The sequence below is a fragment of the Coregonus lavaretus genome (assembly GCF_964263955.1).
Source record: "Coregonus lavaretus genome assembly, chromosome: 23".
In the NCBI taxonomy this organism is placed as follows: Eukaryota; Metazoa; Chordata; class Actinopteri; order Salmoniformes; family Salmonidae; genus Coregonus; species Coregonus lavaretus.
The window spans coordinates 23,642,575-23,667,473 of record NC_140010.1 but is presented as its reverse complement, the minus strand read 5'-3'; the positions used below and the strand labels follow the sequence as shown (position 1 = coordinate 23,667,473).

The 24,899-nt window shown below is 42.5% G+C and overlaps 1 protein-coding gene across 1 annotated transcript; it reads right to left on the bottom strand.

Annotated features, from left to right (window-relative positions):
• Positions 1 to 237: 237 nt before the first annotated feature.
• LOC311150462 (tenascin-N-like) lies at positions 238 to 23,990 on the bottom strand (the record flags this gene model as incomplete). The annotated part of the gene is made up of 16 exons (XM_084187964.1): positions 238 to 1,476; positions 3,065 to 3,228; positions 3,423 to 3,587; positions 5,293 to 5,389; positions 5,527 to 5,678; positions 5,862 to 6,000; positions 6,545 to 6,675; positions 7,062 to 7,325; positions 8,473 to 8,736; positions 9,875 to 10,138; positions 11,830 to 12,093; positions 16,587 to 16,676; positions 16,966 to 17,148; positions 17,986 to 18,249; positions 22,477 to 22,848; positions 23,567 to 23,990. The coding sequence occupies 16 exons, from the start codon at positions 23,988 to 23,990 to the stop codon at positions 1,351 to 1,353; spliced, it is 3,363 nt and encodes a 1,120-aa protein (XP_084044090.1). The 3' UTR covers positions 238 to 1,350.
• Between the last annotated feature and the right edge of the window lie 909 nt (positions 23,991 to 24,899).

Below are 24,899 nucleotides of genomic sequence, written 5' to 3'. Positions count from 1 at the left end.
TCGGCGAAATTCGCCATTTTGAATCCAAAATAGGGGCTTTGGATCACTACTGGCTGTAAGCGAACGAGTGATACGCGTTTGGAGCAATACTGGCTGCATCCAAGGCTCAGGGGAATGGAAGTATGTTGTGTGCAACAGGAAGTGGCAATTGAATGCAAGCTTCACCTGTTGATCTATTGGTAAAGAAGTTGACGTGTTATGCTTGACCCGCTCAGTTTTCCACCACAAAACACCAGAAAATGGTAGAACCAGCTAGCCTGCTTTTACTCAATTTTTTTACTATTAGATATTCAATGTTTCTTTTGAAAAAAATATTTAAAAAGGAATAATTTCACCATATTAAAACGGGAGTTCAGTTCATATAACAGGGTTGACCTTAAAATCAGTGACAGATGTAAATGAATCACTAATCACATGAAAGACATAATAGTCTTCAGAAATGACATTGTCAAAGCAACACAATAAGTATGGCTTTACAATGATGGTGAATCTTGGAGACATTTTGGGATTAAGTCGGTTAAAATCTTCCTAGCAGTGATACAGGGTTGATGGAGGGACATGTCAAAATGCTGAATTTTGGCATTTATTCATATTAGATATCAGATTTATTGAATTCTCGATGTGGTCTATATTAAAGGAGACTTCATTTAATATAACAGGCTTTTCATTTCTACTTAAAATATCAAAGGGACGCAAAAGGCACTATTTTCGTGGAACGACACAATTACAATACACATTTGAAAATACAATCTTACAAGCAGAGGAGCATGTCATACATTCTATTTGTTATGCATGACATCTTAAATGTGATATCTAGCTAACTCAGAGTAGGCTGAGTAGGCCGCAGACCAGAGCTTAGAAGAGAGGGTCAGGGTCTATGCTATGTTATGAATGTGAACAAGAGCAGTATAACTATTCTAAAAACATGGTGTCATTGGGATCTCACTGATTATGCATAAAAGGAGCAGACAGTGTTATGAATATAGTGGCAGTTTTATGCCATGGAGCCAGCCTATAAAATGTAATCATATACATTAGGACAGAGGTAATTTGCTAATCATCTACGCCTGCGAGGAATGCCGCTTTAGGACAAAGCCAAGATACAAAATCCCTTTACTTTGCCCATGTGATAATACTATACAGTGAAAGTTGCAGTTCACTTGTTCATAATATATATAATACAAATATCCTATTCAAAATAAAGACGTATATGGCTGCAGCCATATGATATGTTAACTTAAAGTAAGTTATACAATAATCTTGAGATAGATTGATATTCCTGATTTGAGGTTCTAGCTACTTTGCCTGGTTTGTAATGAGGTTCCCATTGACTGCTCTAGTTCAGAGGGACTATTTTCTGGGAGCTGTTCTGCTGCTAAGCGACCTCCTCTTCCTGGCGGTGCCCACAGGCCGAATCTTCATCTCAGTGAAATCAAGAGACATCAGATGACCCTTCCATGGCTCCCAGTTCACACCCTGGTAGAAGGTAGAGAGAGGCACAGCCACACATTAGATAAGACAGCCACAGTCAGCCAGTTGTTTCATGATACTAATAACTGACTCACACTGAAGAGCATTTCATACTGTCTCATGTCTATCAAAATTAGGTAAAATATAGATGTTTTTTATTTTTTTATTTTATTTTATTTCACCTTTATTTAACAAGGTAAGCCAGTTGAGAACAAGTTCTCATTTACAACTGCGACCTGGCCAAGATAAAGCATAGCAGTGCGATAAAAACAACAACAACACAGAGTTACATATGGAATAAACAAAACGTACAGTCAATAACACAATAGAAAATCTATATACAGTGTGTGCAAATGTAGTAAGTTATGGAGGTTAGGCAATAAATAGGCCATAGTGCAAAATAATTACAATATAGTATTAACACTGGAGTGATAGATGTGCAGAAGATGATGTGCAAATAGAGATACTGGGGTGCAAATGAGCAATATAAATAACAATGTAAATAACAATATGGGGATGAGGTAGCTGGGTGGGCTAATTACAGATGGGCTGTGTACAGGTGCAGTGATCGGTAAGCTGCTCTGACAACTGATGCTTAAAGTTAGTGAGGGAGATAAGTGTCTCCAGCTTCAGAGATTTTTGTAGTTCGTTCCAGTCATTGGCAGCAGAGAACTGGAAGGAATGGCGGCCAAAGGAGGTGTTGGCTTTGGGGATGACCAGTGAGATATACCTGCTGGAACGCATACTACGGGTGGGTGTTGCTATGGTGACCAATGATCTAAGATAAGGCGGGGATTTGCCTAGAAGTGATTTATAGATGACCTGGCGACGAATATGTATTGAGGGCCAGCCAACGAGAGCGTACAGGTCACAATGGTGGGTAGTATATGGGGCTTTGGTGACAAAACGGATGGCACTGTGATAGACTACATCCAATTTGCTGAGTAGAGTGTTGGAAGCTATTTTGTAAATGACATCGCCGAAGTCAAGGATCAGTAGGATAGTCAGTTTTACGAGGGCATGTTTAGCAGCATGAGTGAAGGAGGCTTTGTTGCGAAATAGGAAGCCGATTCTAGATTTAACTTTGGATAGGAGATGCTTAATGTGAGTCTGGAAGGAGAGTTTACGGTCTAACCAGACACCTAGGTATTTGTAGTTGTCCACATATTCTAAGTCAAAATATCCACTTCTGAAACTTCTATCAAGTTCTATCTGTGCCGGTGTAGCCTTCATCAATACAGACACAAACGTATTATGCATCTCATTAAGAGAGGCATGATATAACTTCATATGACAAAACAATTCCCTCCCATTTCCTCTCAACATTCTTCTTGCAGACACAACAACAGTTCTTGTTAGCCTCCCTGTGAATGAAAGTTAGCTATTAACGTCTGCTATTTATAAGGCTTTTTGAGAAAAGTGTATCTTTATTGAAGTTGATAGATCTAGGACATAGCCATTTCAAACTAAGAATGGAAAACCCCTACTGGACGCTCATGTGCAACTACCATGGATTCTGTACTATGCTATCAGTGCCATCTGCTTGTACATTCTTGCACTACACCCCCAGAAAACGACATTGCGCACTTCTTACCATGCTGTGTCTGTTGTCTCCGAATTTGCCGTTGAGGTTAGCAAGGTGACAGTTCTTGTACCACCAAGCACCACGATGTGTCAGGGCACAGTTACCAAGAGCAATGTCATTGTCATTGTCAACCGTGGAGAAGGGGCGACCTTGATGGTAGTTCATGGCATCGCCTGGAAAACAATCATATACCAGATTCACAGCATCAATGAAAGCAATCCATTGTAAAAATGCTATTCAACACAGTCACAGTTGTGTGGTTATTGGTTGTGTGTGTATTTTGGAGCCTTGGGTTTGTTTAGTGTGTAGAATATTTATGCTTGTATTTGTCAAGGAATTGTTAGAAAGATACAAAGAGATGGTCCACCTGCTGTTCCACTGTATTTGCCGATGGTCAGATTGAACTTCTGCTTAGCCGGGGCTATCTTGAAGTTGTCATAGACAGCATAGGCCTTCTCTGAACCCACACCCAGGTCCACTCGCAGCTCGTATTGCGTGGGAGTATTGGTCAGCTCATAGATATTGTCCAGACCTATGGGTTAGAGTAAGATAATTGTGAGGGCTTATTACATTTACACTACCAATCAGAAGTTTGGACACACCTACTCATTCAAGAGTTTTTCTTTATTTTTATATTGTAGAATAATAGTGAAGACATCAAAACTATGAAATAACACATATGGAATCATGTAGTAACCAAAAAAAGTGTTAAACAAATCAAAATGTATTTTATATTTGAGATTCTTCAAATAGCCACCCTTTGCCTTGATGACAGCTTTGCACACTCTTGGCATTCTCTCAACCAGCTTCATGAGGTAGTCACCTGGAATTCATTTCAATTAACAGGTGTGCCTTCTTAAAAGTTAATTTGTGGAATTTATTTCCTTCTTAATGCGTTTGAGCCAATCAGTTGTGTTGTGACAAGGTAGGGGGGGTATACAGAAGATAGACCTATTTGGTAAAAGACCAAGTCTATATTATGGCAAGAACAGCTCAAATAAGCAAAGAGAAACGACAGTCCATCATTACTTCAAGACATGAAGGTCAGTCAATATGGAAAGTTTCAAGAACTTCTTCAAGTGCAGTCGCAAAAACCATCAAGCGCTATGATGAAACTGTCTCTCATGAGGACCGCCACAGGAATGGAAGACCCAGAGTTACCTCTGTTGCAGAGGATAAGTTCACTAGAGTTACCAGCCTCAGAAATTGCAGCCCAAATAAATGCTTCACAGAGTTCAAGTAACAGACACATCTCAACATCAACTGTTCAGAGGGGACTGTGTGAATCAGGCCTTCATGGTCGAATTGCTGCAAAGAAACCACTACTAAAGGACACCAATAATAAGAAGAGACCTGCTTGGGCCAAGAAACACGAGCAATCGACATTAGACCGGTGGAAATGTGTCCTTTGGTCTGGAGTCCAAATTGGAGATTTTTGCTTTAAACCGCCGTGTCTTTGTGAGACACGTGTGGGTGAATGGATGATCTCCGCATGTGTAGTTCCCACCATAAAGCATGGAGGAGGAGGTGTTACAGTGCTTTGCTGGTGAGACTGTCTGTGACTTATTTAGAATTCAAGACACACTTAACCAGCATGGCTACCACAGCATTCTGCAGCAATACGCCATCCCATCTGGTTTGGGCTTAGTGGGACTATCATTTGTTTTTCAACAGGACAATGACCCAACACACCTCCAGGCTGTGTAAGTGCTATTTTACCAAGAAGGAGAGTGATGGAGTGCTGCATCAGATGACCTGGCCTCCACAATCCCCCAACCACAACACAATTGAGATGGTTTGGGATGAGTCGGACGGCAGAGTGAAGGAAAAGCAGCCAACAAGTGCTCAGCATATGTGGGAACTCATTCAAGACTGTTGGAAAAGCATTCCAGGTGAAGCTGGTTGAGTGAATGCCAAGAGTGTGCAAAGCTGTCATCAAGGCAAAGGGTGGCTATTTGAAGAATCTCAAATATAAAATATATTTTGATTTGTTGAACACTTTTTTGGTTACTACATGATTCCATATGTGTTATTTCATAGTTTTGATGTTTTCACTATTATTCTACAATGTAAAAAATAGTAAAAATAAAGAAAAACCCTTGAATGAGTAGAGGTGTCCAAACGTTTGACTGGTAGTGTACATCATCATCTATTTCAATTCCATGAGAGGAACTCCTATGGACATAACAGTCCTATTGCGATACAAGAGATTAAAAGGATGTGTAAACAGTACTAACCAAGCCAGAATTCATCAGTCATGTTCCCAAAGCCGGCCATGTATGGTCTCCAGCGCTTCATGAAGTCCATCTGTCCATTGTTGCGTCTCTGGAACACCTGGGGAGTGATGTACAGTAGATCTCAGTCTCTGCTCACACACAACTTGATTGACAGTTTCTATTGATGGTCCATCTATCCAGACAGGTTTTTCTTTCAGTCATCAATACCATCAATCATAATGTACTTTAGCGTACCACCCATCCACCGCCATCAGTGTCCATGTCACAGTACACCTCCATGGGCTTGGTGCGATCACTGTTGATGTAAATGGTGTAGATTCCACTTGCCATGTTACCATTCTTCTTAATCTGACTACAGTCCATGGGGAATGGGTACAACAAACCCACTGTGAAGGATACAAGTACAAGTGACCAATTAATTGTAAGGTGAGAAAGGAATGAAACATTGCTAATCAAATTGAAATTATAGCACAAGAGTGTAGAGAAATGCTAACGTCTCAACACACTGATGTATGGATGAGTCAGACTAGTTTGGTGTGTGGATGATGTTCATAGAGGGCACAGTGTACCTGTTTTGAATGTGATCTCTATCACTCTGCTCCTCTTTGGTCCTCTGTAAGCAAGGAGGGTAACAATGTAATTCTTTCCCATCTCCAGGCCAGACATGGCAAATCTGCTCTCTCCTGCCCTCAGCTTCTTCTCCACAGCCTATTCAGAACACAGTGGAATTACAATCATTGGCTGAGACAACGAAGTGTCACTGACACAGAACTAAAGACCTTTGATGGTTTATACAACCTTTCACCACTAGAGGTCAGGGGTATAACACTGGAATACTTGTATTTTGCACACGATGCACACCAACAGAAACTTCATCTAGGATGAAATGTAATTGTGATCTCCAATTTTATTGTACCTTTATTTAACTAGGCAAGTCAGTTAAGAACAAATTCTTATTTACAATGACGGCCTACACCGGCCAAACCCGAACGACGCTGGGCGCCGCCCTATGAGACTCCCAATCACGGCCGGTTGTGATACAGCCTGGAATCGAACCAGGGGGTCTGTAGTGACGCCTCAAGCACTGAGATGCAGTGCCTTAGACCACTGCACCACTCGGGAGCCCAATACAGAAAGCCACGAAAAAAACACAGCTGGCTAATATAATAGGTTTCTATAGCTACATACATATAATCAACCATTGCATATTTCCATGTCCACAACTAGAGTGTGTGTTACTGAGAATCAGTACCTTCAAACTGCCATCCTCAGCTCTGAATGTGAGGATGTAGCCATCGATTCTGGCTAAGGGAGCAGTCCAGGTCAGGGTAGCTGCATCCAGTTTAACATCCGATGCTTTCAGGTTTTTTGGTGCATCAATTTCTATGGAGAGAACATCCCAAAACAGAAGCAATTTAGTCAAATAGAATGCATGAATGAAAATGTCCAGAAGCAGTAATTGGACGGCTGAATAAGAATATGACAGCTAATGAAGTACTATTTATCATGCCTTACATTCCTCCATCTCTATTCTCCAATAAACGTCACTGTGTGTGTGTCTCATATTGAGCAGATCCTTGAACTGTTAGTTTGGGTTGACCAGAATTCCACTAAGAGTGAAGGAACCTGACAGCTCCTCAAAGATGATTATGCCTCTACACGATAACCTCTTGTTCAGTAATGACTATCTGCCTCATTGGACAATGAATGCATGGGATTATCATGAAAATACTTGGCTGTCGACTGGAGCCCCAGGGCAGATAGAAAACCTGTCTCAGCTGGTGTGGAGCTCTTCCTGCTGAACCGGGAGCCCTTGACAGCCCAGATGTAGACTGTATAGATGACTCCAGGCCTCAGCCCAGTCAGCCTGTAGGAGGTGCTGTCTGCCCCAACAGGGATCTCCCCACTGGAGCCCTCAGCAGAGCTGTAGCTGATCATGTAGCCGTCGATGTCCGCTAGAGGTCTGTCCCACGACACATCGGCTATGTCCTCTGTCACTTCTCTGGTCAAGAGGTTAGTAGGAGCATCCAGATCTGGAGAACCATTGATAGAAAGGTTAGTGCTCTTCTGTGTCATGTCATGAAGTTTGTGACATTTCATTGATTTATTGTATCAAGACCTGCTGTACCTGAGAGACCTGTAAATCACTCTAATTGTATAAGAGAGACTTTAAAGGGACAGTTCATACACCAAAATCTAAGTTGGTCAGATGTTTTCAGGCCTCAGAAGTGGTCTAATATCGATATGAGTCCATGTGCCTTGCCATCTGTTGTGTAAATCTAGCTACAAATAACTGCCAAAATATAGGAAACACCAACATAAAGTGTCTTAATAGGGCGTTGGGCCACCACAAGCCAGAACAGCTTAAATGCAACTTAGCATAGATTCAACAAGTGTCTGGAATTCTATTGGAGGGATGCGACACCATTATTCCATGAGCAATTCCATAATTTTGTGTTTTGTTGATGGTGGTAGAAAAGCTGTCTCAGGGACCACTCCAGAATCTCCCATAAGTGTTCAATTGGGTTGAGATCTATTGACTGAGAGGGCCATGACATATGGTTTACATTGTTTTCATGCTGATCAAACTATTCAGTGACCACCCATGCCCTGTGGATGGGGTCTTGTCATCCTATGGGGGCATAGCCATGATAGCCAAAAAATTGCCAGAATAATGGCCTGCCCAGCATTTTTATACATGACCCTGAGCATGATGGGATGTTAATTGATTAATTAACTCAGGAACCACACCTGTGTGGAAGCACCTGCTTTCAATATACTTTGAATCCCTCATTTTATTAAAGTGTTTCCATTATTTTGGCAGTTACCTATATGTGCCATCATCTCAAATCCCCAAAGAATGTGAAAAATAGGCACCATCTTAAATGATGAATTTAGACAGTTCCTTTCTTTTCCATTAATTTGGGATTTAGGTATGTAGCTGGACTTACACAACATATGGCATGGGACATGGAATCATCTTGCCATTCTGCCACTTTTGAGATCTGAAATGATCTGACAAACTTTGATATTAGCATAACTTATCCCTTTAAGAGGAACTGAAAGCTTTCTTAGAACCCCAGATGAACTGCTGAACAAAGACAACTCCTGAACTAACATCTTTACATTGTGTGGGCTCTCACCCTCTCACACTCAAAAAGTATGAGACAAGTTAGTGACCTGTCTCAGCTACTGTGGAGCTCTTCCTGCTGAACCGGGAGCCCTTGACAGCCCAGATGTAGACTGTGTAGATGACTCCAGGCCTCAGCCCAGTCAGCCTGTAGGAGGTGCTGTCTGCCCCAACAGGGATCTCCTCACTGGAGCCCTCAGCAGAGCTGTAGCTGATCATGTAGCCGTCGATGTCCGCTAAAGGTCTGTCCCATGACACATCGGCTATGTCCTCTGTCACTTCTCTGGTCAAGAGGTTAGTAGGAGCATCCAGATCTGGAGAACCATTGATCGAAAGGTTAGTGCTCTTCTGTGTCATGTCATGAAGTTTGTGACATTTCATCGATTTATTGTATCAAGACCTGCTGTACCTGAGAGACCTGTAAATCACTCTAATTGTATAAGAGAGACTTTAAAGGGACAGTTCATACACCAAAATCTAAGTTGGTCAGATGTTTGCAGGCCTCAGAAGTGGTCTAATATCGATATGAGTCCATGTGCCTTGCCATCTGTTGTGTAGATCTAGCTACAAATAACTGCCAAAATAAAGGAAACACCAACATAAAGTGTCTTAATAGGGCGTTGGGCCACCACAAGCCAGAACAGCTTAATTGCAACTTAACATAGATTCTACAAGTGTCTGGAACAATATTGGAGGGATGCGACACCATTATTCCATGAGAAATTCCATAATTTTGTGTTTTGTTGATGGTGGTAAAAAACGCTTTCTCAGGGACCACTCCAGAATCTCCCATAAGTGTTCAATTGGGTTGAGATCTGGTGACTGAGACGGCCATGGCATACGGTTTAAATTTTTTTAATGCAGATCAAACTATTCAGTGACCACCCATGCCCTGTGGACGGGGTCATTGTCATCCTATGGGGGCATAGCCATGATAGCCAGAATAATGGCCTGCCCAGCATTTTTATACATGACCCTAAGCATGATGGGATGTTAATTGCTTAATTAACTCAGGAACCACACCTGTGTGGAAGCACCTGCTTTCAATATACTTTGAATCCCTCATTTTATTAAAGTGTTTCCATTATTTTGGCAGTTACCTGTATGTGCCATCATCTCAAATCCCCAAAGAATGTGAAAAATAGGCACCATCTTAAATGATGAATTTAGACAGTTCCTTTCTTTTCCATTAATTTGGGATTTAGGTATGTAGCTGGACTTACACAACATATGGCATGGGACATGGAATCATCTTGCCATTCTGCCACTTTTGAGATCTGAAATGATCTGACAAACTTTGATATTAGCATAACTTATCCCTTTAAGAAGAACTGAAAGCTTTCTTAGAACCCCAGATGAACTGCTGAACAAAGACAACTCCTGAACTAACATCTTTACATTGTGTGGGCTCTCACCCTCTCACACTCAAAAAGTATGAGACAAGTTAGTGACCTGTCTCAGCTACTGTGGAGCTCTTCCTGCTGAACCGGGAGCCCTTGACAGCCCAGATGTAGACTGTATAGATGACTCCAGGCCTCAGCCCAGTCAGCCTGTAGGAGGTGCTGTCTGCCCCAACAGGGATCTCCTCACTGGAGCCCTCAGCAGAGCTGTAGCTGATCATGTAGCCGTCGATTTCAGCCTGGACTTTATCCCATGTTACTGTAGCTGTGTCTTCTGTCACTTCTCTGGTCAACAGGTTAGTAGGAACATCTAGTTCTGGAGAGGTATGAGTGTAAATATAGTAGTTTCAGTACATACTATGTAAGTAACAGGCACTAAAAGCTATATGTATTAGGAACTATGTTAAAGCATATGTTATGTCATTCTACTAGTGCAGTGTTATCACATTAAGAAATTAAAAAACAATGTATTTAAAAAAATACATTTTCCAACATATTTTTCTATTAATTATCAGTGTCCACTTTAACCTCAATGACTACCCAAGCTAAGAGTGTACCTACCACCACCCTGTTCGTTACCGCTTGTTAAATCTTATTTGAGAGCAGAAAGCTCCATGTACCACCTTCCCACAGTCCTGTGTCACAGTTAATTTATGTTTACTGATCCAGTAATCCTAGCCTGCCACAACCTACCCCATCCAGTCAGCAGACGAAACATGGGGAGCCCTGCTTGCCGACACGGCAGCGCTTGGATTTCACCCCTCTCGGATGTTTGTATCCATGTGGAATCCCGTTGTTTGACTTATGGGACAGGTTAGTGTACTATGTCTGTTTCAGTCATTTTCTCACTGAAGCAGGCGTCAAAGACAGTGCAGCTGTAGGCTTCCAATACATTAATGTCCCACACCAACAGTCCCTGAAGGCCAGACGACCCAACCTCACCTACAACCTAATGTAGCATATTGTTCACTTTGGGTATCAATAGGATTGTGGGGGAGGAAATGTATACATTGATTCGGAAAGTACAGTAGCACTAGGTGATGATATATCTGCGATATGAGAGCCAAGAGGAGATTTCCTACACAGTGCTTTTCTATAGCCTGTATTTCCTGATGGCGGGCGTCAGCTGGTAGAGCACTTGAGCCTTGTGTTTTAATGCCATAAACAGCAGTTAAAATGCATTTCTCTCTCTCTCTCTCTCTCTCTCTCTCTCTCTCTCTCTCTCTCTCTCTCTCTCTCTCTCTCTCTCTCTCTCTCTCTCTCTCTCTCTCTCTCTCTCTCTCTCTCTCTCGTACAGTTGATCTCAAATGTTTCTTAGTATTTTGCTGACTGGATTGACAGTAAGTGAAAGTTGAACAAATAGTTAGGTGAATCAAGGGGTTATTGAAATAGCCCCACCAAACCATTACTGCGTCCTCCTTTTATCTCAACACATTGACACACAAGAGAAGCATATGTTTGGTGTTCCTTTCAAATGAGTAGAATTAAATGAGGAAGAAACACTTTATATCTCCCTTATTTTCAATCTCCTTAGTTGTCTCTAAAACATTTTCACAAACATGCTCCACAGCTATAGGCTATGCTAAACTCATTTCAAAAGAAGTGTCTACCTAATTACTTTAAATAGCTTCCCCAGCACAGGTCTGAGTAAGAGTTTCCCTCTTGGCAAAGATGTGAGGAAGATAAATATTCACAAAAGTGCTGAGGGTGAAAGTCTGCCTGCCTGGCAGTTTATTTTTTTCATGTTGCCATTGTGTAAAGTGCATCCCTTAAAAAGTGAAAATACAGCCCTAAGAACTATCCACAAGACCCAAAAATAAATGGATTTTCCTCTTCCACAAAGGACCTACAGAAAGCATAGGACGAGAAGGTCTCTCCCATTCATCCATAAGCCATCAGGATCAAAGTATAAAAAGAGACGTCACTTAAGACTATTTTAAGAACTGAAACAAAAACAATGTGAGCTCTATTATGCCCTCTGAGTCAGACATTTGGTTAACAGTTTACCTGTCTCGGCTTCTGTGGAGCTCTTCCTGCTGACCCGGGAGCCCTTGACAGCCCAGATGTAGACTGTGTAGATGACTCCAGGCCTCAGCCCAGTCAGCCTGTAGGAGGTGCTGTCTGCCCCAACAGGGATCTCCTCACTGGAGCCCTCAGCAGAGCTGTAGCTGATCATGTAGCTGTCGATCTCTGCTTGTACCTTCTGCCATTCCACGGTAGCGGTGTCCTCTGTCACTTCTTTGGTCAAGAGGTTAGTAGGAGCGTCAAGATCTGTTGATATATATGAGGATGTAGGCAGAGAAGACGTTGTGTGAAGCATCACTCTTTTCTATAAGGACATTCAGGTAGGTGGTTTATAAAACACCATTCAAGCATTCATTTTATCCAAGTCGGGGAAATAATTTTCTGATGGGCCCTTCATTCTTGTGAGGAGCAGACAGGCCATTGTAGCAGTCTGGAAGAGGAACACAGAACGCAACAAACATGTCTACATTGGCAGGATTTGGGCCCAATGCGAGCTAAAATATTGACCATATGTAGGCTGTCAACATTGGGCCAATGCGCATTTGCTCATCGGCTCAACGTTGGCCCCTAAGGCATTTGTGTGGGCAGTTCATATCTGGTGAAAGCAGCCCTCACTTTGCCTGAAATAAGCCCATCTTTTTCCAGCACAGGTCTTCATTTGGCTCTCTGATTTGCATACTGCTACTACAAGAGGTTGTTGGCACCTTAATTGGGGAGGACGGGCTCTTGGTAATGGCTGGAGTGGAATTCATGGAATGGTATCAAACACATGGTTTCCAGGTGTTTGATGCCATTCCATTTGCTCTGTTCCGGCCATTATTATGAGCCATCCTCCCCTCAGCTAATTTACAACATCATTCTCTAAAGAGGGTGAATCCTCACTACAGAAACAATAAACAGCACGTCAATCTGGTCCACACACAATTTTTCAGTGCATAAACAAAATATGAATAATAATAATTACAGGCTCTAATAATCGAATAATTTGGCCAAGTAAAACAATTTTGAACGTGCATTTCATGAGCTGACATAATGGTAGCCTACCTTTTGGCCTTTACATTGGAGATGTGTTATTTTTTCATGGTTCTAGGTCAATGTTTAAGCATTGTGAATGAAGAACCGTTTGGGAACCAAATGTGCCGTCTCTTTTACTTAAACAGAGCCAAATGAGCCAGCTCACCAAAAAGACTCGGAATGCCCATCTCTAATACATATATTTTTGCAAGACAAACTGTTAAGTTTCTCATACTGTATGTCACATGCACTTATTTAATTATTTTCTGAGACTGTGTACAAGATTTAAAAAATGTGGGCATCACACAAGAAAACACTTTAACTGCAACCAAATATTCGAATGAGCCCCCTCCTCTAGCTGGGATTGGTGTGGGATAGCCTGTGTTGGGCTTGGTGTGGGCTAGCCCGTGTTGGGCTGGTGTGGGATTGGTGTGGGCTTGGTGTAGCCCCTGCCCACCTTGCCCACAAAATACCCAGATGGGGCGAATGGAGTCATGTTTGCTGGGGCATGCTCTCTCTCTATGAGGAAACAGGAGGACATCAAGGGGCTTAAGGTATCAGAGGACAGAGAAGAAATATGGCGGATGTGAGCAGACTGACAGGGGGGATCCAGAGCAGAGCACCCAGCAGAGCAGGGTGAGTGAGGGGAATGGGGCTTGCAGTTCTACGGGGGTCGCTGAAGTCAGGGAAGGCAAGCGTCAGTGGCATCAGCAGCCAGACAGAGAGAGGAAGTGAGAAGACATGTAAAAGCAATCATCATTTAGGCTATTCCTCCGCGACTCCGCCAAGGTCAGCTCTATGTCACCGCGCTATCCGCATCATGAAAACTGATTTATGATGCATCCAAAGAGAGAGTGCCGGCATCGGCAGCCACGTATAGGGTTGAGCTGCTGTCTTTTTGCCACTGTATGTGGGTACATTGCTTGACAAGCTCACAGAGGTTAGTGGCAAGAAAATGCCAATAAGTTACACATAGTATCAGTAGCCTCTGAGAAAGACCTGTGTACCGTGTGGGAGTTAAAAATGCAGACAGACACACATGCCACAGCTTTATCATCCTTTCCAATGTTTGGCTGCTCATGCTTAAACAAATTAGCATGTTGGTAGGTGTTATGTTTCTGTGGAAGAGGCCACGTTTGGCGAGGCCATGTCGTAGTGTATGACGGCTTGGGTTAGCTCAAGGTTCTGCCGCCAAGGTAGCTGAGTGGGGAGACTACAAAACACTGGTTGTGGTTTACCATGTGGAAAACAGCTTATCCATCATAGGCTTCCTTACAGGCTGGCGAGCGAGCTGCTAGCAGTTTGTTCTCATTTACACGCTACCCTTATTTAAACGGACAGTGACAGCAGAAAGTCGAGTGATCGAGGAGCCAGAAGGGTGCAATTCTTCCAGTGGGTGTCAGTGTGTATGTGAGTGTTGACCTAAGGTCCATCCACACAGCAATTAGCAGATCATAACTCTTTCTGCAGAGGTTTAATTAGGTGGCAGGAGAGATTAGTAACTTCAGTGCCTCAGACTAACTCTGAAGGATAAGGACTAAGGGTGCCAGAGTCCTCCTCCGCCCAGCCCAGCTGTACTCCACAGCTCCACACGGCCTTAAAGTCCAGGGACCATAATGAAGGCTAAACACTTTCCCTGGCTTTCACCTAGCCATGCAGCTGCTTCTAGTTATATGGCCGCTCCTGTGTAAACTTTATTGAATCTGATTCGGTAGCACCAGCAGACAACTATGTTGTGTTTATGAGCCTTACAATCCTCTGGCAGGTTACTATGACAGGTAGCAATTCTATTGATTTTGGCTTGTCCCGAATGCTTTCAGCTTGCTACAATTTATCTCTCCTTACTGAGCCCTGGCGACAACACTGACGCATCGTACTCCACCGTTTCATTGTCTATGAAATAAGGATTTATGATTTATGACAGGAGAAGAGAGCCATTCAATAAAAGAAGACAATGCACTCTAGCATTTTTTTTCACAGTAAATAAATAGCAGATCTTTCCTGAAAAAGAGAGGAATTGAAAAGCCATTTCCCCCTCTTGTTGTAAGTGGACCGGCCACTTGTGAGAGAACGTTCTGTAAAGTATAACTTGCTGAGAGGAAGGAAAAAAGCTCCTCTAATTGAGGCTTCCATAATGTGAGCTGTCAGGGGCGGCCCCACAGGATACAGTTTTAAACTCTGTACAGTTAGTAGGAGGCTCATATTCACAGACAGTCACAGACACAATAGACTGCCTCTATGTGATTGCTATTATGTTCATATTTTCCTATTTTTCTTTCACGTGTGTGACTATATCGCTCTGTGGAGAACAAACTGGGCAGTAGCAATAATAGGTGACCTTTTAAAAGCACCCGGCCCACACACTCATCTTGAACCAATTCTATGCCTATCTAAGGGAACTCTGGAGTTCCAACTTCCAAAATCACTATAAGCCTTTCGTGCAACTCCTCAAGTGAAGGTTTCTGTGGTGGAAGTTGAGACTGGCCACCGTGTCTTGTGTGAAGATTAGCTCTGTGGAGAAGGATGTGTGAGGTAATGGAAGGCACCTGACAACCATCAAACGGGAACGCTACAATTGTTAACTCCCAAATTAAACCTATCAAATTTTACCCCAGGGCTGAGAAAACAAAAGCACCATCACCATAACGAGACAGGGAGCTCTCCTTTTGAACTACTACATCTCCTGAAATAGACACCCTAACAAAAGGAGCAGGCCAAGTTGGATAAGCTGCAATTGTAGACAGTCAAGTCAGTCAGTCAAATAAGAGGCAAGTAACAGGTTGGCAGGACCAGCTGTAGAAGTTAATCTCCTTTATGAATTCATCCTCATGCAAAATACTCAAGAGAATGCTTGTGAGATCCAAATAAGGAATTCCCATGTTAATATTTCTCAAAGGACTTATGTAAATCATGGACTATACTTACCTTATTATTGAGAATCTCGAGCGGTTACACAATGTGTTCTATTTCTCTGGTCCAGACACTCTTACCACGATCATTAGAACCGGTCCAGATTATTAAACTGTGATTTATGACCCATAATCACTACCCATAATTATTAGTCTCCCTGACCACATTCATATTCTATTATCATTGGCTGTCATAGTGAGACCTAATACCAGGGTACAGTACTGTACTTTATCAAGCTATGCACTATAACACATTCTGTGCCTATCTTACTCCGCTGTTCCCAGAGTAGAGTTGGGAATGGTTTAGACCAGGGGTGTCAAACTAATTTTCCCCGCGGGCCACATTCGGTCTTCAACGAGGTCCGGAGGGCCGCACTTAAAATGTATTTAATTGCCTTGCCGTCAAAATGTGCAAAACATTGTTCTCTATCTATCGCTGTTGGAATTTTCGATGCTCCCTGACAGTCTAGCTTTCGTTACGATGACTGTTAGCAAGCTGGACAGAGTCAAAAGAGACTATAAATGTTTTGATTTGGTTTTAGTCATTTCAATGTCCATTGAGATCGTCCCCCTCCCCCCCACATGTGGTTTTGAGTTGGACTATGGTCCAGTGGCCTACCGCTCGCTGATGTTGGATATAGTATCCATGTCCCAGGTGGCACCCTATTCCCTATGAACTACTTTTGACCAGGGCCCACTGGTAAAAAGTAGTGCACTAATTAGGGAATAGGGTGCTATTTGGGACGCAACAATAGTGTCTCCTCACTCCCTGAAACCCCCAGAAATCGTCTGTTGTCTAGTATCAGCAGCAGTCACCTGTGACCCCGGTGGCGAAGGAGGCTTTCCCCTCGATGGTCCCTTTGATGCCTTGCACTGTGATGAGGTACTCAGTGCCAGGTTGCAGTCCTTTATAACACACAGGGGAAGTAAGCATATAGATTTGTAAAACCTCATAGTGGTTCAAGGTTCTTAATCTACCACAATACATTTTAACACTGTTGAATGATTAGCTATTAAGTTAAGGGACATAGATCTGTGAATACTCAAAGGTCTATGAGTGTTCTGCTCAAGTGGGGAGAGGTGGAGACCGTTAGGGAAAACATGAAGTACTATTCTACTCAAAGGTACTAAAATATGATGGACTATTCTATTAAAATCTATTCCAGACGGTGTTGTCCTTGTTTAAATGACGTACCTACGATAGTGTGGGTGGTCCTGGCCTCTGCACTCATTGGTACGTTCTGCTCCTCCTCCTGCCCATCAGGGTTGGCATGGGTCAGTCTGAAGTGGTCCAGAGGTGCTGCAGGGTTCTGCCAGTCCACCTGGATAGAGTCCTCAGTCTGGCCCAATACACGGATAGCATCAATACCAGACACCTCTGTGTAGGGTCAACATGGTCTCATTAGAATATGCCAGAGTAGTGACATTTAACCATTTAAATGTCACCTGAGTTGACATATAAATTATATGTCCATGTTAGTTATATGGTTAGAGTTAGGTACAAGTTAAGAGAGAGGTCTAATAGGGTACCAAAGAGTGTCATAGCTATCATACAGAACCAGGGACCAGGGCATGTTTCCTACTGGTTTCTATGAGACGCTTCCTATATGTGATTTTGCATATAAGCCCATTCAAGGCCAGGAAAAATAAATTAAAGACCGAAAAGGGCTGACTAATGTTCTTTAACAGTTATTTCTAATGGGAAAAAATTATTTAAAACCATTTGAAAGGGATAACGTTTGAAGTTAAGCATATTGTCTCACGCTAAGTCTTCGTCATAGCCAGATTATCAGGCCTTTACTTATACCCAGACAGGAATTTCATGCACTGAGATGTTTTCCATGGCTAACCGCATAGCAGAGCCCAGGGCCCAAGGCTCTGTGCTCTGTGCCTCTCTTCGCCACATCTGTGAACTAGCCTCATTTCCATAAAATGTGTCTACGGCTTCATATCCTTTATTTAGGCTGACTAGTGTAATTACCTTGAACCTAATGGTAAACGAACTATCACTAAGTGAATCATTTAGTACAAACAGTATTCAGGGTTATTGGGGAAATCTGTACATAGTGAGTTTTATGTGATGACAGAAAATGTAAATTGGCATTCAGAACCACTTTCTACAAACGAAAGCACCTGCACTTGTGAGAAAAATATACAAATCAATGTTATGAGAAACATACTGTACTTTCCTCTGTAGTTCACTTCACTCCCTTACCTGTGGTCGCCTCTATCCTGTCCCCCTCGCTCTGGATCTCCTTGGTGACAGCGTACACCTGCACTATGTAGGTGACACCTGGGCTGAGTCCTGTGATCAGGTAGGAGGTATCTGTGTTGGGCACGGTGACCCGATCCAGCTCTGCCTCATTGCCCTCAGGGTGCCAGGTCAGGATGTAGTACTCTGCTGCTTTCACAGCCTCCCACTCCACCAGCAGAGAGACATCAGTCACCCTTACCAGACGCAGGCCGTTAGGGCCCAACACTGAGGGGGACACAGAGGTACGATTAGTTAAGGGACAGTTCAAAACTCTATGTTACTCACTATGTTATTGTGATGAATTCGAGGGGTAGCCCCAACCAGGAGAAACATGGGGGCCTGTCAGTCCAACACTTCAGCTGTTAGGCCAAGAGTTCCGGACCGCTTGGCGAGGTCAGTAGTTGTTGTACTAAGGTCGCTATGTTATTGCTCTCTTTTTTTTAAAACTATTTTCACACTTCACTCAATGTAACTCTGACAAGGAAAACACCATTTTGAAAATTGGGGAAAATATATTGCTTTTCTGTGGTTACAGTGTGATACTGTATTTAGCCAGGATACTTCAATCAAGATGGTGGAAAATAGGGTTGGGCGAATCAGACAGTATGGGGGGACTTTTCAATAACATGAACGTGAGCCAAGGAGACGGCCAGTCAGCAGTGTACGAAGCAAACTTTCCAAGCCAAGATATTCCTGCGGGTACAGGGAAATGCACGAAAGACCGACCGTAGGTGGTGAATTAAAGCGCAGAAAAAGCGTAAGTGTACATTGGGGGAAATATGAAATAGGTGCTTAAGAGACCACATTTACCAGGAAAGAATTCACAGCAGGTTTGGAAATTGTTCCACATGGTGAAGGCAGGAAGCTCAATGTTTTCCTTCTCTTCAGCAGGAGCCTTTCCATCCAGTGGCAGTTAATACGCCTGTTCCTGCCAGTAACAATTTTGCCCTTAAATAATATTTCAGAACAGCCAAAAGGACGAATAAATTAACATCTAACGATTCGGAAAAAGCAAAAGGAACAGAAACTTGTGTTCTCACTGATTGATAACAAGGAAAGCATATTTTGAATAAGAAAATTACTACCGTAATTTTCGGACTATAAGCCGCGCCTTTTTTCCCATTTTTCGACCCTGCGGTTTATATAACGGTGTGGCTAATCTATGGATTTTTACAGCTAACGGCCACTAGAAGACCTCCTAAATCTATGGATTTTACAGGTTACAGTCCACCAACTTTAACTCTATGGGCTCTATGACCGGTCCGCGCCCCCCACCTTTAAGCGGCGGGCTCCAGCAGGAAAAGCTGGAGGCCGGAAAAGAGTGAGACAGGTAGCGCGCAAAAGTAAAAGTGGAACCGAGAGTGGTACGAGAGACAGAACGAGAGACAGAACGAGAGCAAGACAGACAGACATTACGAGAGCGAGACAGTTTGTCTCTTTCCCGACAATCCCCTCTGTGCACGAACCCTTACATATGGTAATTAAACATTAAAACACCTGCGGCTTATAGTCCAGTGCGGCTTATATATGTACACATCATTCAATATCATTCAATTTAGCTGCTGCGGCTTATACTCCGGTGCGCCTTATAGTGCGGAAAATACGGTAGATTATGTTTGGACTTCATAAAGAAGGGAGTCATACATTTACAGTGGCAGGTTCTCAGCTAAGGACACATCATTATGGTGTTAAAAACATTTTGAAACAACTGTAAATGGGATTTCCATCAAGTGGGCCAAACGTGTGCTGCTCAGTGTTCTCTGTCGTAATTAATACCAAAAAGAAGTGAGGAAGCACATGTACTGTTTCCATGTAGTAAAAAGTTACCGTACGTAATGTCAATGCATTTGGACATTGCTAAAGGGTACAGTATGTTATTCAAATAAAATTCAAGACCACCAATTTGAGAATGGACGTGATTCTCAAATGTGAAGCAGAAATATGAATGTACATTTCTGCTTGGAACTGTCATTTGTTGAAGTGAGAGATCCCACTTTTCAGTGACTCACAAAAGGTCCTGTTTTTACTGAGTCTACCATGGTGAAAAGAGCATTAAAGCAGACCAAATCCACATGCAGGGCATTGATCTGGCTATTAGAAATCCATAGAAATCAACCAAGGCTTTTTGTGGGCAGAATAAAACCCTTTAGGTTTTCTCTTGATGATTTATTTGAAATGTGTGTCTGAGTTCTTTATCAATGTACAAATCTCCAAAGGCCTACATTTCAGATCCCAGACTCAATCATAGTTGTGAAATATGAAGGTTAGCATTGCTTTTGGTGGTCAGTAAAAGAAAAACAGCATTGGTGATGATGATGCACCTGAAGGTCTGATCATTTTCTGTACTCTAAAAAGCCAATGTTTGTGAAAAAGATACCTATTCACCATATACCGTAGCCTCAAATGCACTCTTGCCATACAAAACAGAAAATGTCTCAGTATACTGTAGCTTTTGTCCTATACTCATAGTATTTCTCCTCCAAATCCAACTCATAAACTATAGCCTCCCTCTTTCCCCTTGACACGTCCCTGTTGTTGTTGGAAACAACAGTTCAACAGTTCAACAGTTCCTACATGCACCTTGCTATAAATCTCTCCAAATCTCTCTTGCGGCACAGCTTGAAAATCTGACAATGGCTGATTGCAATAGCCGACCTGCTACCATGGGTCTGTGCACAAGGCATCATTAGACAGTTGATTGGCAGACATGGTTTGAGGCTGCAGCAATTACTGTCACTTTCAAAAGTGTGGATGAAGTGAATTTATTTGTCAGAATGTTTTGACCGCAAATGTTCTGCTTAACTGCTATTTAATTAATAGTCAAATAACTTCAATACCTAATGTCAAGTTAGTCAAAGTGTTTATGAAACCTCAGAACCCTAAGGCTGTAGGCTGTAGATTTTCTACATTCTCTGTAGATTTTCTGCATTCCAGTTCTGCGAATCAACAAAAGGTAGAGTTTGCTATTAAAGACCTGGGCCATCTCAAACTAGGAGTGCTGATCTTGGATCAGTTTTCCCTTTTATATAATAATGAATAAGACATAATGACCTGATTATGACCTCAGCCTACACTACTGGTCAAAAGTTTTAGAACACCTACTCATTCAAGGGTTTTTCTCTATTTTACTATTTTCTACATTGTAGAATAATAGTGAAGATATCAAAACTATGAAATAACACATATGGAATCATGTAGTAACCAAAACAAGTGTTAAACAAATCAAAATATATTTTATATTTGAGATTCTTGAAATAGCCACCCTTTGCCTTGATGACAACTTTACACACTTTTGGCATTCTCTCAACCAGCTTCATGAGGTAGTCACCTGGAATGCATTTCAATTAATAGGTGTGCCTTCTTAAAAGTTAATTTGTGGAATTTATTTCCTTCTTAATGCGTTTGAGCCAATCAGCTGTGTTGTGACAAGGTAGGGGTGTATACAGAAGATAGCCCTATTTGGTAAAAGACCAAGTCCATATTATGGCAAGAACAGCTCAAATAAGCAAAGAGAAATGACAGTCCATCATTACTTTAAGACATGAAGGTCAGTTACTCTGGAAAATGTAAAGAACTTCGAAAGTTTCTTCAGGTGAAATCTCAAAAGCCATCAAGCGCTATGATGAAACTGGCTCTCATGAGGACCGCCACAGGAATGGAAGACCCAGACTTACCTCTGCTTCAGAAGATAAGCTCATTAGAGTTACCAGCCTCAGAAATTGCAGCCCAAATAAATGCTTCACAGAGTTCAAGTAACAGACACATCTCAACATCAACTGTTCAGAGGAGACTGTGTGAATCAGACCTTCATGGTTGAATTGCTGCAAAGAAACCACTACTAACAGACACCAATAAGAAGAAGAGACCTGCTTGTGCCAAGAAACACGAGCAATGGTCATTAGACCGGTGGAAATGTGTCCTTTTGTCTGGAGTCCAAATTGGAGATTTCTGGTTCCAACCGCTGTGTCTTTGTGAGACGCGGTGTGGATGAACGGATGATCTCCACTATTTGACCAAGAAGTAGAGTGATGGAGTGCTGCATCAGATAACCTGGCCTCCACAATCCCCCGACCTCAACCAAATTGAGATGATTTGGGATGAGTCGGACCGCAGAGTGAAGGAAAAGCAGCCAACAAGTGCTCAGCATATGTGGGAACTCCTTCAAGACTATTGGAAAAGCATTCCAGGTTAAGCTGGTTGAGAGAATGCCAAGAGTGTGCAAAGCTATCATCAAGGCAAAGGGTGGCTATTTGAAGAATCTCAAATATAAAATATATTCTCATTTGTTTAACACTTGTTTTGGTTACACAATGATTCCATATGTGTTATTTCATAGTTTTGATGTCTTCACTATTATTCTACAATGTAGAAAATAGTAAAAAATTAAGAACAACCCTTGAATGAGTAGGTGTTCTAAAACTTTTGACTGGTAGTGTATATCAGCACTTCTACCTGCAGAGCAGTCTTCTCCAAAGAAGCCTTCGTCACAGATACACATTCCTTTCACGCAGGTGCCGTGGATGCAGTCAGGATCGCATTTCTGTTCACTGCAGTCCTCGCCAGTGAAGTGGCTGAAGCAAACACACTTCCCGTCCACGCAGTGTCCCTTATCGTTGCAGTCGCCTGGGCACATCAGCTGGCTGCAGTCGCTCCCTGTGTAGCCAGCGTGGCACACACACTTGCCATCCACACAGCGGCCATTGTCGTTGCACTCATCAGGACAGGTGGAGACGGAGCAGTCTGGACCCTCCCAGCCAGGGTTGCATTGACAAATGCAGGTGTTGTGCAGGTAGGTCCCGTGGCCACTACAGGTTGTGTCCACACCTGTGAAAGTTTAGGAAAACACGTTATGTGATATCTGAAGTGTCTGTACAGTTTCACAGTTTTAAATAACATTTGGGATTAAGTTAAATATATTTTTTCCAGATATACAATGAGCGTACGAAACATTAGGAACACCTGTTCTTTCCATGACATAGACTGACCGGGGAATCCAGGTGAAAGCTATGATCCCTTATTGATGTCACCTGTTAAATCCACTTCAATCAGTGTAGATGAAGGGGAGGAGACAGGTTAAATAAGGATTTTTAAGCCTTGAGACAATTGAGACATGGATTGTGTATGTGTGCCATTCTTAGGGTGAGTGGGTAAGCTAAAATATTTAAGTGTCTTTGAACGGGGCATGGTAGTAGGTGCCAGCTGCACCAATTTGAGTGTGTCGAAAACTGCAACACTGCTGTGTTTTTCACGCTCAACAGTTTCCCGTGTATATCAAGAATGGTCCACCACCCAAAGAACATGCAGCCAACTTGACACATCCGTGGGAAGCATCGGAGTCAACATGGGCCAGCATCCCTGTGTAACGCTTTCAACACCTTGTAGAGTCCACGCCTCGATGAATTGAGGCTGTTCTGAGGGCAAAAGGGGGTGCAACTCAATATTAGGAAGGTGTTGCTAATGTTTTGTACACTCAGTGTATTTTAGCTCTTGAATACAGATGTTCTGTCAGATCTTATGGTGATGGACTGCACTGTAGGCTTACCTTCTGCTCCACCACCTTTTCCACCACAGCAGCCCTGAGAGCATTGACTCTTCAGGTGTTCCACCTCCTCCTCCAGCCCGTTGACTCTGTACAGCAGAGACTTAAAGCTCTCCGACTCATCACAGTCACACTTTGGGGTCTTGAGGTTGATTTGGTGCCTGAAAACTATGTCGTTTTCCCCCTCAGGAGTAGTGCCTCCCTCCAGCTCTTGCATGCCTGAAGACTGGTCCTGCTGAGAAGGGAGGGTCTGCAAGGCAAGTTTACACTCAGGGCTCTTGGCCAGGTCAATCTTATAGACGTGGCTGAAGGTGACTCCTTTCTCAGCGGGGGATGAATCATCTTCTGTCACATATGTGGACGTGACAGTGCACACTATGCCTATCAGGCAGAGGGCACTTGTGAGCCAGTGAAGTCTAGTGGTCATGGCTAAAGGGAAAAATAAGTGCAATAATTGGTTAAATTTATATTAAACTTTTAACATGCACAAAGAGCACTGGACTTGACACCTTTTTGGTCTATTAAGTTTTTTTCTTCCAGAGAGAACATGGCTTTATTTTACAAGATTGATAACGACTGATGTTAAATAAGTCTCATTCATTCTAGTTAAGGAAGACTGTGTTTTACAAAAGGGACATGAAGCATGTCATAACCTCCAGCAGAAAGCCAGCAGTCATCACTCCAACTAAACACTTTTATTCCAAGTTCCTAACTATTAATTGTGCTCAGCCAACCATAAAAGCTTCAAGGAGCATGGAACCCTGTCTTCCAAATGATGTCATATCTAATGACAATAATGTCATCCAGCTTTTGACTTCCCCGGAAAGAGAAATTATATGCTATCAAAATAATAGGCCAAATATTTCTCTGAAAAAAAACCTCTAAGGTGAATAAAAAGTGACCTGTTTCTCAAGCATGTTCGATTTAACCGTTGCATCCTTGGCACGCAGCCATTAGAAATTTGGTAGTGGAGCAACTTATGGTCGATGTCTGAACTTGTGTGGTCTGTGGAAACTGAAAACCAAACTTAAGTGACTGTCTGATCTGCTCTCCTCTAAAAGAGAGGCCATGGTGCTTGACAACTGGAAACTCCACAGTAATAGCATATATGCTTTAATAAAATGCTCGGGATACTTTTAAAAGAATGGTGATTGGTCAATAGAATATGCATGTAGTGCAAAAACACTAATGGGATAGTTCATTAGGAGCACACAATGCGGAACTATCAAATAGGTTAAATGACTCAAACTCACATACTGTATATTGTACCTATGGGAACGATAAATGGTGTAGATCAACAGTGCAAGGTGATTGTTCCTGTAACATTGTAAACCAG